Here is a 15,422-nt window from a genome sequence, read left to right on the forward strand (position 1 = left end):
GTCCCTCAAAAGGGCCATGGCCAACTCTCCTACCATGCTTGTCACCACCCACTGATGGAATTCAGAGAGGCACCCAACCCCCTTGCGTTTGGGTCACGAGGTACAATAAGAGTGTACCGCAGCGCAGTGAGGTCCCTGCCTCCACATAATCCCTGGGAATATGGAGAAGCAGAACTCACCAGGAGGCTCTTGACAGAGAAGCTCAAGTGGTTCTCGATGACGAGCAGCACGATGAAGGGGAAGAAGGTGAGGATGTACACCAGGCTGCCCACCAAGGCCGCGATGTTGGTGTTGTTGAAGAAAACACTGATGAAGTAGCTCATGGCTATGATGGACAGGCTGTAGTCCATCAGGTACAGGAAGAGGAGTGCTGTGTCTGTTTTGGGAAGGATCTGACCCACTTTCAGAACAACAATGAGGAAGGTGACAGTAATCAGGAGGAAGATGGCACACTCGATGAACCAGGCAATGAAATGGCTGCTGGCATTGACACCCATCATCTTCATGTACTGCAGAGAGGAAGATAAAAAAACCCATCACAAATGGCACTTGAGAGAAATGTTGAGATCTTTGTGCTGATATTGAATGATTTCTTTTTCCAGCTTCTGGACAGGGCCTGCAACCAGACCATGCTTGTTCTATCCAGGGACAAACCACACACTCCCATTTCAGGAATGCCCAAGGTTTGCAAAGCAGTCTGTTGGAAAAGAAACGCCCACACAAGACCTGCAAGGATCAAATGTCATGGCCCACAGGCTCCAAAGCAGCTTCTGGCCTTAGATTTGTAAGTTTTCTAAAGCCTTTTGGTTGTTTTATTAAAATAATGATAATTGATCCAGTGGCTTAAGACTAAAAGCTCTCAAATGTCTTTGGACCTTTCTCACACAACCCCAAGACAAAAAATAACAGCTAAATTACTATGGTTAGGAGGAAGATATATTAATTTATATCAGCTGATGATTTAATTCTCCATACTTGCATAAAACTGAAAATTTGTATTGATAAATCCAGAAGAACCTATAGGTGCTGGTGTCTTCTTGTGGATTATTACACAGGTAGAAAGATTAGTGATGCCCAGGTCCTTGGAGACAGTGAAAATCCTTGCCTAAATTAGAGTAGAGGGCTGCCAGGGAGCACACACTGGGGTTCATTCATTTTCCATCTCATCCTAGGTCAGAGTGTCCTTTCTTGGAAGTGTTTTGGGTGAATCAGTATTTGTTTCCATGGTGTTGGATAAAAAACCAATCTGCTCAAAGCTTTTGTTGCTTGCTGAAGCTTAGTTTGACAAAAGTTCTTTGCTGCTCATCTCTGTTGACAGTGATCACACTGAAAACCTGAGTTAATTTAATAAATTCCCAATGTCTCAATGTCATTTCTTTTCCAACAGGCAACCTGAATGAAGAACTTCATTTCAGAGGAGCTGATGTAATATGTAGCACCTTCTGAAATATTAAGTATAATAACTTCAAAGATAGGAAATAAGTCACTTTTCATGTCTTTGTCCCCAGTAGGTATGATTCAAAGTCAATTTTTAGAGACCTTTAAATCTTCAGAAACCCTGTAATTTTGTGAGGTGCCCATGTTTCCTGTGTTCAGCATTGCAAAGCAATATTCCCTTCACTTGAAGGGCAAACACCCTGCATTTCCATGGCTTTGAGCTTGGTTATAATGGCATAATTCACACACTGCAGGTCAAACAATAGGTATCTGGAATATTTTCCTTAATGCTTGTTTTGCTCCATTTAATATTGAACATCAGACACACTAACCACGAATAAGGAAAATCTGTTTATAATTCTGCACGCCCCAGAAAGTTTCCCCGTACCTCATAAAGCCTCAGATCTTTCTCCTGAACAAGTGTTTTAACAAAATCAGCTATAAACAGCACCCAGGCAGCCATCAGAGCAAATGGAAGAGAGTAGGTCACGCTGGTTAAGAACCTGTAAAAGGCAAAAGCAAGCTTTAGCTGAATACAAAATATTCTGGGGATTAAGGCTTTATACAAAAATATATTTTTTCAGAACAATACTCTGGCACAGGGAAAGACATACTTATATTTCAAAATGTGGAGTAAAATTAATAATTACAAAAAACAAAAAAGACTCCTTTGCCATTGCATTGGATTTTCAATTCATCAAACTCCTGACTGCTCAGAATATTTTTTTTTTTAATATTGCAGAGGGTTTTCCTTGCTTAGCAGCACCACTGGCAGGAGCAGAAAACACCATGGGCAGTGGCATCTCCTGGCTCTCTGATGGGCTGTAATCCATTTGGAAATACCACAGCAACGAGCCATAATTCCCAGTTCTGTTCACAGATATAATGGTCAAATTTCATGATCAGGCCAGATTTCCTGGTGTTGGAGTCTGGATGTGGGTGCTTTCCTACAGGTTGTCTGTCCTAGCACCCCACAGGTCAGGCAGACCCAGGACATGTTTCTTGGCTCCTCATTTTAGTTAAAACCTTCTCCCAGTGACAGATGTGTGAAGAAAAAAAAAACCAAAAACAACAAACCAAAAAAACAATGGCCAACAATAAATTTCTCCTTTTTACATGGAAAGCAAGTTTTTATAGCAGGGAATCCCCTTCACTGCAACTGCAGGGTTTATGTTTTCTAAACTTGACTTAAAACCCATAATCACTGTTATTCCTGGAATAATGTATATTATTCCAGGATAACAGCATATTAACAGTGAGAAATGAACACTACATTTGTTTTCAAACCTTTTTTTACCTGTAAAGCTGAAAATTTCCTATAAACCACCATTTTAGGAAATGCTTCCATGCAAATGAAGCCTTATTTATAAAGAACCAAGAAAGGCTCCTAAAAATTCAGCATAGCCCAACACCTTTTGTGTACTGGTTTATATATATATTTTTTTTTTCTCCCTGCTTTTCTCTCCAGGATGACAACTGTGCAATACCAATCAATAAGCAGGCATTTTGTGATGACCTCAGCTGGATGCAAATCCAAAGCCTTGAGGTATTTTAATAATTGAGCAAACACATCCCTCTGAACCTGGGCTGGGGAGAGAAATCCAAAGGCAAGTGATTTTCCCAGCAGCCCAAGAACAAAAAGGAGCAGACAGCACTGGAATCAGTGCTTCCAGCACTCACAAAACTCTCTCTCAGCCATAATCCAGGAATGTGCTGCAGAACTGGGTTTGGATGCTTCCTGCCTGTGTCCTGGGCACCCCACATGCTGCTGTCCTGAGGAGGTTTATAGGTGCTCAGCTCTCTTCAGTGACAGCTGACACAGGAGATGCACAGCCCTGCTGTGTCTCCTAAATGATATCTTATAGCTCCCACAAAAACTTTTGGCTCATGCACTTGGCATGGAGGTTTTTCAGTAGGAAAAGCTCCTAGGTCCAGCCTATCCCTTTGCTCCAAGGGAGACCCTCAGTCAGGGCACAGTGATCCTCACATCTATCAATACTTCTTGCTGAACATCCTCCAGTGCTCCCTGCGGGACACTGAAATCCCTTCCCTGTGAGTTTTCCACTCAGTTTGGCCACTGTAAAGCTCATAAACCTAGGTACCCTTTCACCCCCCCCCCCAGAAAAAAATCAGTTTTATAAGTTCTGCTGCATTGTCTGCATGTGAACACCTGCAGAACAAGGCAAGACTTGTATTTAACCCAAGTTCTGCCAACTCTCAACCCCACCGTGTGTAGTAAAATAGAGACAGGGAGTTTTACCTGCTGTAAAACCTAAAGTTACCACCACAATCCAGGTATAAAAAGAGCACAAAAACCAAAAAATAAGGCAAACAGACCATCTTAGGGTCAGTATTTCCCTCTTTTCTTCAGCGTCTTGAGAAGAAAACCCAATGGAACAGAATTAAATTATTTTTATGCTACGTGAGTATAGTATTAAGGAATGGTAAACTCCACCAGTCTGCCAAGATGAGTTGACACAAAACACGAAGGCAAAAGCCACCCAAACTTACATATCCTTGTTGTAGCAGGGGTAAGGCATGGCCTGGACCTGAACAGCTATTTCCTCTGGTTTCTTGCCAGTCTGCAGCTCAATAATGGCCCTTTCAATGCTGTCCTGGATGTAGATGAAGGCCCGGCTGTAAATCTGGCTCTGGGAGGTGGAGTTGTGCGGGCCCACAGTCCAGATGCGCTCCCGGATCCTGTTGGTGGTTTGAGTTATCCTGCTGCTCATTCGGATGGTGTAGTTGAGCACAGGAGGGAGGGACAGGCCCCCATGAACTGAGTGGCCAGCCCTTGAAGGCAGCTTGAAAATTATACCTGGGAAAACAAAGGGAAAAGGCTTTCCTTTGGAGTCGACAGCACACACAGACATGTAGGAACTCATTTTTACAAGGCTTCTTCACCAAAATTTTTCTATCCAGAACATTTTTCCTGATTATTCTATATATAAAACATATGATAGAATAGAGGATGAACAGAGAAGAAAACTGCTACTATGGGAAAGGACAAACATTACCAGGGTTTGGAGTTCCAAGAGAAGTTTCTACCTGCCCCTCAATTATGAAGTATAAAACCAAACAGGTCACAGGATTTATGAGAGAATCCTAATTGAGGGCTTTCTTTAAATATTAAGATGCATTAATGATACAAATGTAAGTTCCTATTTCCTGCTCCCTCCACCCCTCTCTGCAGTCTGATCCCACAATCCAATCCAATAAAAGTGAAAAGTGTGACTTGCAAGACCCAGTACACCATTACAGCACTTGGCTGGAATACCTCAAGTGATTTATGACCTTCTAATAAATTGAATTGTCTTATATTTGGGCTTGAAGATCTTAAAGGTCTTTCCAACCTGAATGATTCTGTGATACCTTTGTTGATTAAAGCACCTTTTTTTCTTGTGGCAGCTTGAAAGGAAATGGCTGCACAAAGATCACCTTGGGGCAGTGGGATTTTATTCAAACTGAGAATTAACCAAGAGAAATCACCAGCTGACAGACAGGGGAGGTGTAAGAGGAGATATGAAAAGGAGGTCTCTATGTGCAGGTCACACACACACTTGCTCCAAATCAACTGCAGTGTGGTGGGAGCTGTGACCACAACAGTTGCTGGTGAAAAGTCAAATATTTTATGCTGCATTCCCACACTCTATCAGGCGAAATTTAATTGTCAGGGGGATTTGGGACTGTCACATACTTGCAAACAGCTCATTCTTCAGGAAGAGCTCCTTGGCCACCGCTTCCATCTCGTCCAAGTCCTGCACTGGCCGGATGCGGTTGAAGGAGACGCAGGAGGACACATTCACAGCCAGGGCAGCCAAAGTGTTCAGCTGGTCGACAACGTCGGCATTGTTCTGCAATTCCAGCCGGATATCATCTAGGGAAAAACCCCACAAACAAACCTTCCAGCATCACTACACCCAGCAAAAAACCCACTCCATCATTCCACTCCTTCACGCTGACAGTGAGACCAGAAAGGAGGAAAGAAAACATACCAAAGCCCATCATGCTAAATATGAAGTGTGAAAGACATTTCTGCACTCAGCAATGCAATGAAGGCATGCTGTTGACCCAGTTTTTATGTTAATCATTTGTAATATGCTCGTGAGTTTGTCTTTGGGAGGATGCCAGCAATGGGATGTGACAGCCATCCCAAATCAGAAGTCCCCACTAACCTGCTGAGGCTTTAGACAAGCACATGGTGCTCACCATTCCTTCCACACCCTCTGGTTTAGGATGCAATCAACTCGCCTGTTGAGCTGCTGTGTCTCAGGGGAGGACATGCTTTATCCAAGCACATCAAGGCAGAGCTGTGTGCGCAGTGCTGATGTGTGGACTGAACCTGATGCTGCAGTTAATAAAGATGCTGCTGTTTGCTGGCAGGTTTCAAAGGTGGCTGCATAATGCAAGGTAACTAATATGGAACAGCTGCTGCAGGCATCGTGGCTTTATGGCAAGTTAAGGCAGGAGTTGTTGCTCATGAATAACACAGGGGTCATCACCAACTGGATGCAAATGACTGCAACAGACCATAATGACTCTTGGCTGCTGCTGGGCTTTGCTGGCACAGTCCAGATTTATGGTGACAAGCCTGGCCACTCACTGCAAAGGCAGGTAGGGACAGCAAGGCAAGGCAGGAAGGGACTGTGATCCCCATGCTGTGCACTCACAGGGGATGTACCACCACCTGTGTTGCCGGTGATTTCTCAGCAAATGTCACCTTGGAGGGTCTTGCAGGGCCACCAGAGAACAGAAAATGGCAGCACAGCATCTCCTGCACTGATGACTCTGCCTCCATCAGCCTGGGTACATTTATCTGATCCCTGGCTTTTCTGCTCTGGAGAACTTTTCATCTGAGCCTCGCTGCGATGCAAGGGAGCTCTCCACATTTTCCAGCAGAGTCCCAGGTAGCTCATTTGAAGTCATAATTATGGCTAAACAGTGTCCTCCAGTGGCCACACACTGCGGCAGAGCCTCCCATCCCTCCACCCCTTAGCACCCAGGAGAAACATCTCTTCACACCAGCACTTTGCTCTCTAAGACTCTTTTCCTGCAAGATTTCTGGATCACAGCTGGGACTGCCTTGCCCTGGAGCCTCCAACATGGGCCAGAGAAGAGCAGACTAGGAGACGGCTGCAGCTGGCTGACTCTGGAGCTCCCAGACCCAAAGAACAAGTAAGGAAGAGGGCAGCACATCATGGACACACTTACCCAGTTCATTTATCTGACTCAGGAGCTCAGTTGCATCCAAATTCACCATCAGTTTGATAAAAACCTGCACAAAGGGATTCTGCAGGGCGTTCTATCAATAAGCAGAGAAAGACAAAGCATCAGTTTGACCAGAAGCTTCTTGAGCTCACTCACTGTGTAATTCTGAATTACAACACAGCAGCTGCCTTTGCTGGACATTTGTACAGCCATCTCCCTACTCCCTTCACTCTGAATCAGGGTGGGGAAATGCCAGCAATGAGAATGTCACAGAGAGCTCTCTGAGTCCCAGTCTTCTTTGAGTCAAGAAAGGATGCCTACTCAGTCTCCACCAGACACTAGAGTCCCATCAAAAAAATAATGGATAATTTTAGTTATTGTAGAAGTAAATTTCCCTTGGTCTGTTTTAAGTCCTGTGAACACAGCCAGTGCACAATGTATAGGCAACCAAAACTTAACTTGGAGATCAGTACAGGTTTTCAGGTTTGGTTGAATACTTCATTATTTCACCAATGACTGCAACCAGCAGAGAATATTTCATTTCACTTTTGCATATTCCACTCTGGATTTTCTCTTGGTGACGTGGAAATTAGAATGAATTCCAGCCCCTAAAATTAACTGCTAATGCTTTTGCATTCCAGGGATCTCATTTTTGCAAGAAAAGGAGACAATTTTTACTACAGAGAATGGGAAACAAGTGTATGTAACATTACAGTCCACTGCTTTCTGTATCCAAGCAAGGCTAGGCTTCTTAGGAGGGGGAAAAAGAAATTTTATTTACATCCATTGAGGTACAAAACATCTTCTAGCTCTTATACATGTACCCAGAACTACATGCTTATTATAGATACTGTTTCATTTTCTGAAAAAGTCATTTCTTGCCTGGTCTTGGCTGGCTGGATCACTCCATCAAGCAGAAAGTTAATTTACAAACTGAAGAGTGTTTCCTGCTCATCTTAGCCCTCCAGCAGGCCCCAGCATGGACAGGGTCAGGGAGCATATTACAAACAGTTCATTTGAGAAAGAGAATTTGCAGGGAAAGGTGAGTCAGGAGCATGTCTGTTAAGGGAACAGGCAGGCACAGAAACTGTGAAGTCCAGGACACCCTCAGAGGGGTGTCCCCAGCTGACTTAAGATGTCCCTGGAACCCCACTTTACTTCAGTGAATAAATCCATCCTCCCAGTTCCCTCCTGGCAAGAGACAGAGGGGAGGTAGGAAGTCATACCTTGATCATTGGAACTGTCTGGTTTAACTTAGTCAGAGAATTCATGATGACAGGAGACTGGTCCAGCCACTCCTGGGACTTCAGGGCTAACTCAGCCATCTGCTCCAGGGTTGCATTTGACTACAAAAGAAGCCCACAACATGAAAGGATTCATTTATTCATTACCTTACAGATTTTAACCAATAAATAAATCAATAAAACAGCAGAGACCAAATTTGTTTTCCTTAGGATTTTTCCTAGCATCCTCTTATGGTTTGGCAAAATGTCTTTTAACACACTGAATTTATGCAAGTACTATTATATTTATTTAGAGCATGTCTTGAATATCTGCTTTCCTTCAGCCTCTGGTCTCCCTGTGAACAAGCACTGGTTACAGCATTTGTTCTGGGAGACACATCTCTCCTACTGGCTGAAAATATGGGGATGAAACTTCATAAACTGAAGGCCTTAAACAATTGTCCTATAAATATTAGACCAATAGCAGCTTCTGGAGAGAAGATTCAAACCAAAGACAAAAGATGACTCATAAGGCCAGCAAGGCAAATAGGGAAAGATAATTTGATTAATACTCCAAACAGTGAGAAACCAGCCCTCTGCTTCCCAGGGAAACAAGCCTGTGCTAGATAAATTACAGCCCTTTGGAGTAGGTGTATCCTGATGTCCTGGAACAGAGCCATACCTTTCCCATGATTGCTCGAGTTTCTGGGGTATCTGGTGTGAAAAGGATCTTCCCAAGCACCATTGGTTTTAAGAAAGACCAAATCAGAGCTCCAGTGGGGGTCTTGACCAGGTCCAGGTAAAAGGATAAGCAAAATGGGGCTGCAAGGGGAGAAAAGCAAACAAATTGCACAGAGAACAAACAGACCCGACACAAGAAAGCTACCAGTGTGTTTTTTCTCCCATCTGCTCAGTTTCTTGCTGTGGCCAGTGAATGACTTCAGGGCCCTCTTCACTGACTGATCTAATGCATCTTGACAAAAGCAATCCACCCCCAAGATCTCCTGTTGCTGAACTCAAGACAACAAGAGTCTCGATGTTTGAGCCAGCATTATCTGCTTGAAGGTTAAATGGAGTTTTGTGAACTCAGAGGAGCTAATAAAGTCAGTACAGTCAGAAAAACTACACATCAAGAAAAAGCAGTGACCTGTCGAGCCCTAGGACCAGATCATCAACAAATGGGAGACAGTGCAGTGTCAAGCACTGCTCTGCAGCACAGGCAATTTTCCCTTTGAACATTTATGGAAATAAACCACCAATAATTAGGGCAGTGCAGATCTTCAGCTACCATAAATAATGAGCACTTACAGCCCTCAAGAGACATATGGAGAATAGCTCAGCACTAGATCTGTCTGGAAATAGCAGAGTTCAGCTCCAAAATGTTTGTACCCTAGGGAAAAGCCAGACTTACTGGAATTCCGAGGAATCCCATATTTCCTCATCATCTTTTGGACATAGACATCCTCTGCATGAGAACTGTTGCTTACGGGGTCTCCAAAGTCTGGAAGCAAAGACTCAAAAAACAGGGGTGTGATCTCCTGGTTGCAGAGGACTTTTGACATGGATTTAAAAGTGCCATGTGTTATCCCGAAGTTGTTTGGTTTAAATAACGCCTGCAGAAAAGACAAAACACAAATAAATCCTGCACGCTGAAAGCACCCCACTTGGAGAGAAATAACAGAATGAGAAGGAAAGGACTGAACATTTTTATACTGCTTTCTTATGAGAGGTTTGCATTTACAAAAATAGGAACTTTCTATGGAAATCATGCAGGTTTTGGTTATGACAGTGGTGGCACATTTATTTCCAGGTAAGACAGCCAATGTGGGAAGTGCCTACAATGTGTGCAGAGAAATTCCCTATAATGTGTGCCTGGTGACATTCACACACCTGGTTATAACAGATTTGTCACATGGATATGCACATCACTGTCCCCATCTAGTCCATGGCTGCACGTGGCTCTGCAATGTGCAGGCAGAATGATGACCAGGCACAATTCCTGTCACTTGTGCTCTCCTGGACTATGGATCAGAGATGGATTGGGCACTGTGCCGGATGAAGGCAGTGCACCCTGGAGTTACTGCAGCTGTCAGAGCAGTAATGGGTTTGTACTGAATGTTTTGGGCAGTCTTGAGGCTTTGGTGTGATCTAATGCACACTAAAGCTAAGGCAGTTTTTTGCTGCTGACTTTGGTGGGTTTGCCTTTAGTGGACAGTTCTCTAGCTGTTTTCACCAGCTGATCCTTCCAGTACTTTGCTGGAAATCCTCTCTCCTTTAAGACATTCTTGCTCCAAGTGTTTCTTCCACAGCATATGTACCTCACTCATGAGCACATGATGGTCCCACTGCTCCAAATCAAAACTCTACTAGGAATGCAACACAGAATCACAGAATGGTTTGGGTTGGAAGAGACCCCAAAGCTCATCTCATTCCAACCTTCTGCCATGGGCAGGGACACCTCCCAGAAGCCTCATCCACCCTGGCTTTGAACACTTCCAGAGACAAGTTTGATAGAGCTTTTTCTTGGAACACTGTTGCTTTGAAACAGAATCTATGGTTTAATGCACTTGTGGCTTCTAGGGTAGGAAATTACTGTGGAAACCATTTCAGTGGCATTTTGCCTCAAAAGCAGATGCAGACTACACATACCTTAGTCAGTGGCATTTTCCTGGACTGTTGGAGCTTTTTCAGGGAATGAATAGCTTGTAGCAATGGATCAATGCCAGATTCAACCTGGTGTCTGAAATATTCCATTTTTGTCAGAAGGCCTAATATCTTGTCCATGGGTTTCTGAAGTTCCTTGGGGAAAAACATCTGCAAGAGGCAGGAAGGAAATCAATTATGATAAGCAGGAATCTGCATGCACAGGTTTGCACACACCCATATTGTGTTAACTCAAACATGAGCTCTGTGAGATTTTCAAAACTGCAAGGAGGCTTTACAGAGTGGGTGTCCCATGGGAAATGAATGGGATTTGTATTCCTAAATCCCCAAGCACTTTTGCAAACCATTCCCCTGAACATTACATAATCTAACAGTGTGTTTCCAAACACCTACGGTTGGGAAATATCTGTCATATACTGGCTGGGATATGATCAAATCTCTCATTTCACACAGCACAGGTGTCAAACACTATGAGTGACTTTTGACCTGAGCCCAAATTCATTGACATTATCATTTGACAACTTTTTTTGCCCAGGATCACTCCTGTATTCTTAAATACAAACTTCTCTGTGAATGTTTTCTTAGATGCTGTTTCTATAGCTGGGGGGGTGGAAATTTGAATAATGTAGTAACTTTTTAGTTTCAAATAGATAGGGAAAAGATATTTTACAGGAATTTTTTCAGGGCTTCCTTTTTCAAGGATTCAAAAATTTTAGCTCAGTACTGTATTTTTGGGTCAGCTGGGAGTGTTCAAGAGGTTGTGACAGCACATAAAGGATAGTGGCAGACAGGGAGGCATTTAAAGTAGGTCCAGTGCCTTTAGATGAGGTTTGCTGCTTTACACCAGCTGGGATTCTCATTTATATCCATGCCTTCACAGCATGGATATACAATAAAAATTGCTGCATGAGCAAAGCCTGATCTTTGGCTTGTGTAAATCAGTGTAGCTTCTGGCCACTGCAATGATATTTTATAACCTTTCAGCCACCGCGTGCAGTAAGGACTGTAGAAACCACTCTAAAAATCCAGCACTAACCTTGTATAAGAAATTGTAAATGTCCAAGTGTCTCAACAGGGTGACCCCAAGGAGGTAGGTCCTGCGAGTCCTCTCTGGCAGAGGGAGGCTGCACAGCTCCTGCACCACCACTTGCAGCTGTGGGTCCTCGGGATGGGCGCTGCAGGACTCCAGCTGCAGCACCTGAGAGAGGAGCTGGGTGTGCACAAAGGGAAAAGAGAACTGTTAGAGGTGCACTGCACGCTCCACCATGCCTGGATTAATCTTGCCTGGCTGTTGTTCTTTCCACAGTGTCATATTTCAACCACCCAAGAACCAGAAAATGCCTGCCCATTACTCCTGCTCCCAGGGACAAATCCTAAGGACTGTGTTTTACTACCCAGCTTGCACAGTAGTAAAAGCTTTTGTGGCTTCAATTTCTCATTGACTGATGCATGTGAAGTTTGGAAAAGAGCATGCTCCTTGGGGCCCAGTCCAGACAAGATGGCTGGGAAGGGGAAAAGCATCTGGAGCTCTGCTTGCAGGAGCAGAAGGCTGAGGAAGGAAAGCTCATCACTCATTTTGGGAGGGTATTTTTGGACCCTGACTGCTCTCACACATTGTGGTTATAAATGTACTTTTTCACCTGGACTGGGACAACTTCTCAGTGTCCAGGACCAACTGAAGACCCTGCTCAGCCCCCATTACTGTGTCCCAGAGAGTTGTGCCCTGCTCCAGGCAGTGCCTGGCTGACCTGGTGACAGCCAAAGGGATCATATGGCTCCCAGTCTCCAATGGCTGGGCTTACACCAGTGATACTCCTACTGCATTCCTGGTGGCTACCCCAGTCCACAGCATGCTCTGCTGTGGGGTCATCTGTGCTGTCACACACCCAGTGACCTGCTCAGCTGCATTCAGTAACAAATTATAGTTTTAATGGTCCAAGCAGTAGAAAACAACAAGACCTCCCAAAGGGATAATAGCAAACTTACCTGACTGCTGTTTTCTGGGAAAGATGCTTCCAGAAGAGCGTCAATGCTGGCTGTGGACATTCCTGTTGTGTTTCTGAGGTCCTCTTTGAGCTGATCCACATTTTTAAACACATCCCTCAACTTTTCTGGAATAACAATCAAAGAACAATTGATATTACAGCTTTCTCCAGACACACAACAAATCAAGCACATGGAGAAGACTTTATGTGAAGTATGGGAGTGTGGTACCTTACTGCTGATAAGAAAAAAGTCCAAAAAAACTTGGAACATACAGTCATTAGTTCCTATGCTTTACAGTCTGGTTTGTGGGCTAAAGTTATCAGGATATCTCAGGACAGCAAAATTTGCTCAGATGGAAAGACTTGGTGCTTTCTTTGTAAAGAAAACACTTTGCTTTCTTTACCAAGAAAGCACCAAGTGGTCTTGAGCAGGCTCTAGAAGTACCCCAGATACAGGACCCCAAGGTCATGGTGTATGGTTATTTCATTAATACCAATTCTACCGGGCAGCTAGGCAATTCTGGGATTTCCAGCAGAAAGTGTGGTATCAGTGGTGAAGTTTACCAACATTGTAAAGAAAATACAGAAGAGTACCTTGCTTGCTCAAGTTTGTTAAACTCTCAGTGATGTTCAACATGGAATTCAAAGTAGCCATATACTGAGGAATCTCTTGAAAGAAAGCAATTTCTGGTACATTTTCTTGAAGCCTGAATTGGAAAAACAAAACAACAAACAAAACTGAGAATACAAAAAGGAGGCAAGAAGTCATTTCATAAACAGAATACTAAAATAGTCTAGCTCAGAGGGAGAGCCTCACCACTTCAGCTGTGCCTGGATGTTTGTGGCATCCCCAATGAGTACATTTTGGAGTTCCTGGAAGATCCTCCTGTGACTTAGCATGTTGGTCACAAGCTGGCTGCTCAGCTCAGCAGCATGGAGGAGCTGCTCCTGAGTCTGGCCTTGCTCACACAGCTCCCCAAAGGGAACCTCAGGGAGGTGGCAGAGCTGCTGGATGGACTTAAAGCTCTCATAGTCACACAGAAGTGCTGTCAGATCCTGGAGGTGAGAGATCTTCAAAACACATTTTGAAAAAAGGAAGACAAATGCACAAACATCAGTGAGATGATAGAATTATAAAAGGCAAGCTTTAAAGAGTCTAGCTGTCCCTTTCTGTCTCTCCTTACGACTAGGATTTTTAAATATATATATATATTTAGTTCATTCAAAAGGTCTCCAGTAGAACAGCTTGTGACAATCATGGTGTGAACTTCTGGCAGACCTGGCTGGATCTAATAAACCTTGCAAACCTTAACATGTCATTTCCCCTGCCCAACACAGTTAGACAGCAATACTCCATTTGACTTACCTGTTTACTAATTAATCTTCTTAGAGACCAAATAAATCTACCTTGCACAACAGGTTTAGCCTTTCAGCTAACACCTGGTCATCTACTGTAGCACAGGAAAGGGACTTGGCCAGAATTCAGAGCTTCCCCATCTGCCGACCCATGTAAAATTATAGTCCTTTGCTATTATGGGCTTTCCTCTTGTCTGACATCATTATTTACATTATCAGGCTCTTATGGGAAGAATTATTTTCAGCTTCATGCCCTTAAGTACCTGTCACACTGAGGCTCATCATATTATTGTTACAGATATATTACACAGCAACAACATTGCATACTGCTGTATTTTTTAAAAGGACTTTTAAATGCTATTTCTCATATGGAGCAATAGACTAAAGTGCATGCATGCTATTAGTGCAGTCATGAATGCATGGGCTAAGAAGCATTTTATTCAAATGAGGCATTGCCAAACCCAAAGCTGGTGAGGGAACTCCATGAATCAATACTGATGCTTAATCTCAGAAGCCATTCTGCTGTTGTGAGACATCTGGGGGTAGAGGAGCATGCGGGGACTTGACTCCAGCCACGCTGGTGCTGGTGCAGCTCCTTAGGCACAGCAGTAACCCAGTTAGTCATGCTGCTAACTGCCAATTAGGAGTGCACAGTTCCACGGATTTTCAGCAGGGCAGAGGTATCTAATCCCTATCTGTGCCTCAGAGAACTCCTCCCTACCTCCTCCTCAAGTGAAGCTGAGGCATCCTAGAATGATCTCAGCTCTGTAAGGCGCTTCAGGAAGTCTCAATATACTGAATTTTAAAACTAATGGTGCACTGAGGAATACGCTGCCACTGGCCATCTCTGCAGGGCTCATCCTTCTGGGACAGCTGGTAGAAAACAGAGCCATCCTATCCAGCACATGGGAGGACAGGAACACCTCTACCTTCTCTGAAAAATGGGTGTACACCCATAGGGACAGATAAAAGAACAAGTTCCTCAACCCAGTTTACAGACGGCCTTCAAATATAGGCAGTAGGCAGAACACAGAGTTTCAGTCCTAGTTTTTATCAGCTGTTCTCTTAAGAAAACTTTTTTCCATATACTGTTTTTCAAGACTGTCATTGCATTCATGTATCACTGTGGGATGTCCTTCAAGTAACCATTTTAAGCAGACTCACTTTTAGCTTCAAGAGCTCTGGTATGGATGAATGTTTCTCAGAGGTATTATTTTGCATAAAAGAGTTCTTTTTCAGATGAGTTTGCTTCAAAAGCAGTGTGATGTTTTCTGTGCAGGGGAAAAAAACAATAGTTAATCCAGACAAAAATGCCAAAAACTTCACAGATGGGAATATGCACACTTTTATTCTGAGGCCAACTGAGTACTGCTATTTTCCAACAAACTCCCAAAGCTGAGGACCTCTGAAATCACAGAGCAAGGCCTAAATTGTAATCTGGGTTATAAGGGATTGAGTTCAAGTAGATGCTCCGTTCCTAGTGAAATCCACCCCATCCTGGTAATAGGTGCACAGGTAAAACCTCTCAGGTGTTACAATAAGTACAAAT

General features: G+C 43.7%; 1 protein-coding gene across 2 annotated transcripts in view; it reads right to left on the reverse strand.

Annotated features, from left to right (window-relative positions):
- The window catches only part of ABCA12 (ATP binding cassette subfamily A member 12), a 107,359-nt gene that overhangs the window by 37,379 nt on the left and 54,558 nt on the right, over nucleotides 1-15,422 (reverse strand). For both annotated transcript variants that reach the window (XM_085585491.1, XM_077785195.2), the window contains exons 14-27: nucleotides 15,038-15,144; nucleotides 13,335-13,588; nucleotides 13,112-13,224; nucleotides 12,519-12,643; nucleotides 11,569-11,742; nucleotides 10,518-10,682; nucleotides 9,280-9,481; nucleotides 8,551-8,690; nucleotides 7,872-7,991; nucleotides 6,649-6,739; nucleotides 5,135-5,314; nucleotides 3,949-4,255; nucleotides 1,826-1,940; nucleotides 180-509 (exon numbers count right to left, since the gene is read on the reverse strand). In XM_085585491.1, coding sequence (XP_085441617.1) covers nucleotides 180-509; nucleotides 1,826-1,940; nucleotides 3,949-4,255; nucleotides 5,135-5,314; nucleotides 6,649-6,739; nucleotides 7,872-7,991; nucleotides 8,551-8,690; nucleotides 9,280-9,481; nucleotides 10,518-10,682; nucleotides 11,569-11,742; nucleotides 12,519-12,643; nucleotides 13,112-13,224; nucleotides 13,335-13,588; nucleotides 15,038-15,144 — 2,423 coding nt within the window. The remainder of the gene's footprint in view (nucleotides 1-179; nucleotides 510-1,825; nucleotides 1,941-3,948; nucleotides 4,256-5,134; nucleotides 5,315-6,648; nucleotides 6,740-7,871; nucleotides 7,992-8,550; nucleotides 8,691-9,279; nucleotides 9,482-10,517; nucleotides 10,683-11,568; nucleotides 11,743-12,518; nucleotides 12,644-13,111; nucleotides 13,225-13,334; nucleotides 13,589-15,037; nucleotides 15,145-15,422) is intronic.

Source organism: Lonchura striata, chromosome 7 (assembly GCF_050655825.1).
Source record: "Lonchura striata isolate lonStrDom1 chromosome 7, ASM5065582v1, whole genome shotgun sequence".
In the NCBI taxonomy this organism is placed as follows: domain Eukaryota; kingdom Metazoa; phylum Chordata; class Aves; order Passeriformes; family Estrildidae; genus Lonchura; species Lonchura striata.